The 8256-nt window shown below is 33.6% G+C and overlaps 1 protein-coding gene across 4 annotated transcripts in view; it reads right to left on the bottom strand.

Annotated features, from left to right (window-relative positions):
• Positions 1-355: 355 nt before the first annotated feature.
• Positions 356-8256, bottom strand: part of per (period) — a 36662-nt gene continuing 28761 nt past the window's right edge. For all 4 annotated transcript variants that reach the window (XM_053767965.1, XM_053767966.1, XM_053767967.1 and 1 more), the window contains exons 22-26: positions 7645-7836; positions 7318-7434; positions 6898-6999; positions 5896-6033; positions 356-4821 (exon numbers count right to left, since the gene is read on the bottom strand). In XM_053767965.1, coding sequence (XP_053623940.1) covers positions 4705-4821; positions 5896-6033; positions 6898-6999; positions 7318-7434; positions 7645-7836 — 666 coding nt within the window. In that variant the 3' untranslated portion in view covers positions 356-4704. The remainder of the gene's footprint in view (positions 4822-5895; positions 6034-6897; positions 7000-7317; positions 7435-7644; positions 7837-8256) is intronic.

The raw sequence follows: 8256 nt of genomic DNA, 5'->3' as shown, positions 1-8256 counted from the left end.
CCGCACGGCGGCGGCGACCGTTGCGCTCGTGTGCGTCATAATAATTACATTGTATAAAGACGCCGTGCGAACAGGTGTATGTGTGAGTGTGACTAAGGCTATCACAAAGTGTCTTCTGCTGCAAATGGGTTATTACAAAAGTGATGTATTCAAACATAATTATCAGATTCGTAGAAATAAAAATAAAAATAATGCAATTGCACACAAGGTTTTGATTAGAACCGGTAGGTTGCTGTGTAATTGTAAGGGGTATTACTTACCACAACATATTCAAAGGTGTAATTTGAACATGTTCGCTATTTATGGTTTTAGAGGGACATATAAATCTACTCAAACAGAAAAATAAAATTTCAAATTCTCATTACTACATTTTACTTGCTCAATCATTATTTAATTATACAAACGATTACTTAAAACTAGATAGTTGAGACCACATTACAAGTAACCAGTCAACATGCGAAGTTAAAGACAAAAACAAACAATCATAACATATCAAAATAATGTCTGATCATACAAAATTTTATATTTTAATGATTATACGAATGATTATAGACTATAGGCGAATGTAGTAACATCATAATACATATATATGAGTATTCCGGTGTGATCCCCATAACGTGATACCCTAGTGTATCAGTTTTATTTTAATTGCGTTCTGGTATCTAGTACATAAAATTGTCGACTATCTTATGGTATCTATCTTATTATCTTATTTATAATCTTTGTTAGAACATTTTATCCCTAAAAGTCAGTGTATAGTATATATAAGAATTAACAATATATTAGTAGTAAATATTTACCCTCCCTTTTTTGTTTTAGAATGTCTGAAGAATTGTCAAGAAGAAAACAGTTGTTGCTGGTTTAACAACCAGCTTTAACTGTTTCCTTCTTGACAATACTCAGTTTAGTAGGGGATCAGACCGGGCAAAAGTAATTATAATAATTAATTGTGGATCCGTTTGGTAGATCAGATCGGAATATCTCGTTTATATACCTATTCCTGAGTTACTAACAAATAACTGTTTCTATCAGCAAACCAAACTATTTATATGTTGTACGTCTTAAGATGGCAGCTCAATTGTAATGTTCAAAACCCATGGAATTAGCAAGTACCGTTGTACGGAATACTAATTCCATGTCAAAACCATAACGTTTGATATTACATTCTTAATTGAACTTTTTGATAGTAATTATAAATTTATCTCACTTCATAATTAAGACGTTTTGATAGTCTTTCCACAATTGTGAAAAATCTACATATACTCATTCATTCACAAAGAACAAATATTTGAAGCATGTGACAACTTCAGCATCAACTAGATAAGAACACAGTTTCATTTCGTGTAATACAACTAAAAACTAACATAATGCCGTGTTTTCTTTTGATTTTTATATAATGAACAAAATAGTTTAACATTTGTATTTAAATAAAATTACGTTGTAACATATTTATAATAATGTCTGTATATATAACGAAGACTCTCATAAAAAATATTTTAGCTGATTCAATTGAAAACACCTAAATAAAATAACTGACAAACATAACATTTTTAACGCCTAATAACTAGTAGACGTTAATTTGTAGTACAATTTACCAAGACATTGATTTTGAGGTTAATGGCAACATTTGGTCAAGCACAAAATATTACAAGAACTACAAATATCCTTAGAGATTGTACTATTTGGATTTTAATATTAAGGCCTTAAAAGACTCTTTTGGTAACCATATCCACTAATATTCTTGATAGATTTAAATAAATACAGAAAGTATCTATCATATACATATACGTAGAAATGTGATAGGTACTTTCTATATTTATTTTATATGGTAATTATGTTAGATATATGACGTTTTAAATAATACATATTTTATACCTACATAAGTATAAAAATACATATTATATAAAACCTTTAAAGGCCATCCCGTATTGTTAAAGGCATGACTAATATCCCTGCACTCACATGGTGTACTCTGTAAAATATGATTAGTTATCGGAATGTCCTTAGAACCGGAAAAAATCACACAAAGAAATATTTCATTATGATCTCATGTTGTCATGGTTGAAATTAATTAATATTTAACCAACCTAATCCAGAGACGTATTTTTATGGAGAGTTATTTTAGGTACTTTAAAATTTTATTAGTACAACCTACTTAAAATAAACAGCATTTTGTTCGGCTGCTTTATTTAAATTTAAAATAATAAATATTTTGGGATATAATAGTTAAATTTTCAGTTTTATAAAAACAATTTTTCATAATATTGTATGTCTTTGCATTTGTATATAGTTAAAAATCTATGTACGTAGATATAAAAATATTGACTTAAAAACTTGACATACATTTTTTATATTTGAAAATTTATAAGGCCGGATGTATCGGCAAATTTTTAATATAGAAATATTCCTTTAAAATGTGTTGTAAATGTTAAAAATATATGGTTATTATATTTCAATGCACGAAATTGTAATATATTAAATACGTCATTTATATAGTTTTATTACAATCTTGCACATTTGCGGTAATAATAGAATATAAAATGTATAATAAAACATATACTTATCAAATTTAAATATAATCTATTTTAATCTTTCATTGTCCTTTAACGACGATCACGTATCCATCACAGTTACTAATTCGTCTACTATTAATTTGTTAACTTGCATTGAATATAGAATATAATATACTTAGGATGAATTACCTACTTTCACACAGGCAAAAGTCAAGTACCACTTTACACACATCATGTACAAAAACGTATTTATATGATACCAGTTACTAATATTTTTTTTCTTAATGCGAGACAATAGAAAGCCTTGATAGCAGATACACAGCCGCATGCCCAAAAATAGTAGACAGTGGTAAATAATAGACAAATCTTCCAAATTTGAATGCGTCATAGCAGTCCAGAATTTCTATTGGAGCAGAGTAAAAGAAAAAATATCCAAGCAATCTGAAACCACGCTACTCGCATGCGCTTATTACTTTAAGTATTGAAACAATTTAAATTCGTGTATTGCACAATAACGTACACAAAAATCACAAACACACGAACTAAATTCGAGATCTTATCACAATTAATCCTACCAAAAATAATTAACTACAAGTCACACTCGAATGGTAAGGGTTCCGTGCAAACTCGTATATTTACATTAAAGTCCACCTATACGCTGTCGGGTACGAACTTATTAGACAATGTTAGTCAATCAAACGTTTCAAACAAACCGAATAAATAAAGAGCTATTTTTGTGTAATCAAATTTAAAACTACAAAAATACCAGTCTTAGTTTAGCAAATTTTCAAATACCGACTCTTTAAATTCAAAACTATTCTGTTTTGCTCATAAAAGTACAGCTAGTTAGTTAGTGCATGACATGTTTTCGTTTGGATGTACGGGACCCTAAAAGCTTAATTTTAACTAAAGTAAGGAATATGGTCTGATTAAAAATACTTACCTGTTCAAACAAACAGCTCACATTATCGCCACCCAGGACTAAACCGCTTTGCACTTGTATTATCCTAATGTTGTAATCTCCAGATGCAACGAAATTTAGCTCAAGTGTTGGGGCAGTTCGATATTTTCTGGTTGCAAGAACTATAGAGCAATATTGAATAGCTACAATATTGAGAACTCATCAATACTACTTTAAGAACGACTAAATGCTGAAAAGTAGTATAAGGGCATTATATTATTTATCGTATTAATAAACGTTTACATAGTACGTATAGTATATCTTAAGATTAAATTAAACAATTAAGGGTAAATAACGCTTAAATTCCTATTCGGTACGCCCCACATGTTTGCGCGCCCGTTGTCTAAATTATCCCAGGATTTTGCAGATATATAGTCTTAAAATGTTTACTTTTGTGTAAAGACCCGTAAGCAGATAAATTTTAAATGAAAACCAATATATTGACGTTTGAATTATTTCGTATCATTAATTTCTATTTAAACGCGCAACTGTTTTGTGCGGCAGACGCATAAATACGTTGTGTTTAATGTAACTATTGAACGTAAGAAAAATGAGGTGTTTTCGTGACTCACACGCGGCAAGCGGATTGTGCTGTCGCATGCGTCTACCGCAAAAAAATATTGCTTTAGAGTGACGTCTTAAAAATATCTCATTGAAGCCATAAAGAGCTAGAGTTTCTGAGGCAGGCAAAATACGGACAAAGACCGATGGATAGTAATAGTTTCACCATACAAAAACGCATTTGACACCAAGTTCTTTATAAACATTCTAAAAGATATCAACTTTGTGCTCACGCGCAGCACATGCATATTCAAAAACAACCCTATTTTCGCAAGAAAAGAGATGCTCACAATTTTGTGCAGTACTTACTAGTTGATTTCTAAAGCGTTCATGACAAATCTAGGTCTTTATAACAATTATATTGATCGTTATATAATACAGTATTCGCAGTCGAACAAACAATTAACGAGCTTAGTAGTATATTTTCGGTTCAAACGACTACTATGCATGATAATTCCGTCTACCTTGGAAATAGCCATAACTGGACCAACGAATGTGTTGCTTTCACTCTTAACTTAGAGCAAAAAGTTGTATGAGAATCTTTTATCTCATTTGGGTACGCTAGCCCGTTGTGTTCAGTTTTCTTTGTATAGATAACAGAGACACATTCGTTTTCTTTATTTTGCTCAGTATGGACATGTTAATTATTAGTTGCTCCCTGGTGCAGCATTATGGCGCGCTAGAAGTCCCAGCAGTGGGCTCGTCCTCGGGCGGCGACGGGGGGAGGGGTGCGTCTTCTTCGTAAATCATGACCAACTTGCTGTATTCTCGCTTTCTTCGGGGAGTCTGGAAAATATTCGACTTATTTAAATATGCGTGGCAAATATTAATTTGTTGTAAAAAATATAAGTATGTCTATAAGGAGTAGAAGATGGAAGTGCTGTATTTGGCTGGCTGGCAACACTGGATGATCATCATCCTAATTTGGACATTAGATTTGAATTGACATGTATTATATCTTTGCAAAAGCAAGGTTAAAAATTGTAGCATGTTAAAAATCTGTTTTCCACTCTTTATAGACAGACTGGAAAAACAACGTACTTTTTGAAGTTTATAGTTCTATCATCATTCATCATTGATGTCGTCATGACGCTCAAAATGTATGTTGTAACATAAGATGCACGAAATGGCTTTCAGTACATCAGTTCGTAATTTTGCTGCATAGCTCGTCCACTATATTCATTCAAAGAAAACTACATAAATAAATTCAATAAGTTTCTTAAAAATACTAATCACTTGATCGGACCTAGTATGGAACGTCAAAAATGTTCGTATTTCGGTTTAATTGGAATGTAGCTAAATTTTCCATGTCAAATTCCATGACATTGCTTTATTATAATAAACATGACCTGAAGATGCACCCAGAATAAGTTTTGAACCATGGAACTCGTCGACAACAATTTAAGCAGGTATATGATTATTTGTCGCGCGTTAAATGCTAGAAAATCTAGATGACGACTACAAGAGGTAGTTTGAAAAAACTTATTTAGATTAGTGAAAATTAAGGTATTTAAAAAGCCAGTCTGTATTATGTTGTAATGAAGAGGTGGGTGAATTACGTAAAAGGAAGCATTAATAAGAATAAATATAATAATGATATAAAACATTCTGAAGTCGAGCGGGGCTCAACCCTGTCTATCCGGCACAGTACTCCCAACCACTGAGCTATCGAGACCACTTCAGTCCAACTGAAATGATTTCTTTATGTCTTCCGCGACATTTTGGTACTTTCATTTAAGTTACAAGTGTTTTTTTATATACTCATTCATGCATATGTTATGGTTTTACGGTTTGAGAAAAAAATTATGGCCTTTTATGGGAAAAGGTCAAGGAGAAGGTAATGTTGTACAGATAACAAACCTTGGTCTGGCTGGTGACGGTCTCCTCCCCGGAGCTGCTGGAGCTGGTGATGCCCTCCTCGAGAGTGAGCCGCGCCGCGACGCCCTCCAGTTGCAGGTCTAGGTAAAGCTGACCCAGCTGCTCGTTCACCAGCGTCGGCTGTCACACGATTGGTCTAGGTGTTAGTGTGGGCTCAAGGTCATAGCAGACTAATTAACAATTTATGTACACTAATGTTTTTGCGAATACTTGGCATTAGATATCGGTAGGTAGTCTAAGTCATGTCAAATGACTTTGGGCGACTTGAATATCTGACACTAATGTTATAACACATTCGAAAAGAGAAGACTTCTACCCACTTCAAAAAATTATACTTATTAACACACAGCGCCATCTAGTTAACTCGTGATTTGCCGGCTATACAGTATCATCACAGCTCTCGAAATTTTTGTTTCAACATTATTTGTAAGTTTGTTCTTGCGGTAGATAAAATCTCACGTACAAAGTATGCAATGTACGTTCATCCACATCGGCATCTGTCTTGAGTGCGGCCATATTGTGTAACCGGCAATGAGTTGAGCCAAAAGCAAAGAAAGGAAAAATGATGATAATACATTATCATCATTTTTCCTTTCTTTCTCTCTTCTTTTTTTCTCAAATGAAATAGAATATTAGCATACAATTGCCCGGCCATACAAAGTGGTAATATGAGCATTGTATAAACGGGCACACGACGGAAAAAATAAGATATTAGCGCTATCTCCTTTCATTTCATGTAATATAGCAATAAACTTCTAAAGCTCTAAAATATTTCAATAAACATCAACTTGCCGGGTGAAAGCGCTGCGATAGAAGTAACATCCCCCCTCTACCCCCCGCCAGTGTCATATGTAGATTACAAAACTATTGAAAAAATAAGTTGTACACGAGTAGAATACAACCTGGATTAGCACTTTGTCTCGAAACTTTCACGGGCACGAAACCACATGGCGCGGCTAGTTTATATATAAATATGTTACCAACCTGTTCCAGATTGTTGATTTTCTGTTGGTCAGCGGTGAGCACCTCATCCATGGTTTTTGTTAGTATTTGATATTTATAAATTAGTTCCGAAGTCACGCACACCTTTAACCAATCAAATTTTTAAAGTCACAAAAATGAACGTTTAATTAATTGTCGTAATTAATTACTACTTACTACTTCACGCATTATCTACTCAACAAATCTTATAAACATCTAAGAAAGACCGGTTAAGTGCGAGTTGAACTCGCGTGAAGAGGGATAACAGAAAAATTATAAAATATTTATAATATAATATAGAATAATAGAATATTTCGGTATATCCGGTAGAGACAGCCACAAGAGTTATCCTATATTTTGTACGGAACCCCAAAAAAGCAGTTCCAGTGTGGTAGTAAGTATATTTTAAAATTTATTTATTACCTGCTCCACCCATGGCGGTTCCATTTTCCTCCTGGCCATTTTCTTAACATTGCGTGAATCCTTATAGCAATAACTATCCTCAGGCGTCTGGTCGCCAGGCCGATTTTTATTCCAGAACTGATGAATACAAAAAAAAAATGCTTAGTGCGTTTGTTTATTTTTAATGAAGATAGAGAAACAGCAAAATTTTAAAAAATATAAGCTTCATATACTTTAAATCGAATATATAAATTTTAACGTTTGTGTCTGCGGTTTTTATAATTATTGATTTTAAAATTTGAGCCATAGTGAGCGAAGAACAATAACCTCATTAAATGCAACACTAACCTTATTGGACTTCTTCTCCGTTCCGCCGCTGTCCTCGGCGCTGCCCGACTCAGTCTTGAAGAAGGACGAGTAGAATGAGGAATAAGAAGATTCCCCATCAGTTCTGTCTACGGCCTCGTCGCTGTTCGCTAACCTGTTGCTTTTGGAAATGCCTGCTCTAGAAGCAACTATGTCCGGTAACGCATCGGTGCTCTGTGGGCAAGACGACTTTGTCGTTCAAATCTTAATATAATACATACCTTACCATACTTAGGGCCTGTATCAGACAGATAAACCTACTGCTAAATATATCAGCATTAAGTTATTTGCCAGTTAGCCGGATCCTACACTGTTCTAACGCTACCTGTTCGATGTATTTTTTATGTATTTTGACACAAACAGTCATTAAAAACAAACAAATAAAATAGGACGCGCAAAGTACAGATCCTAGATATTTAAATTGGTCCGTACGTTAAACCAGGCCTTCTCGCGAACGGGTGTACTGTAACATTGCAAGTGAAATACTCTGTCCTTGCCACATTTAGTTTCTGACCGCCGATCTCAAGCGACTCCTTAAACATATTAATGATTAGCACCAGTGTCCATCTGTTTGCATCTGACAAATCACATGAG

This window comes from Plodia interpunctella, chromosome Z (assembly GCF_027563975.2).
Source record: "Plodia interpunctella isolate USDA-ARS_2022_Savannah chromosome Z, ilPloInte3.2, whole genome shotgun sequence".
In the NCBI taxonomy this organism is placed as follows: Eukaryota; Metazoa; Arthropoda; class Insecta; order Lepidoptera; family Pyralidae; genus Plodia; species Plodia interpunctella.
The sequence above is the reverse complement of the archived record's forward strand: the minus strand, read 5'-3'. Positions and strand labels throughout refer to the sequence as shown.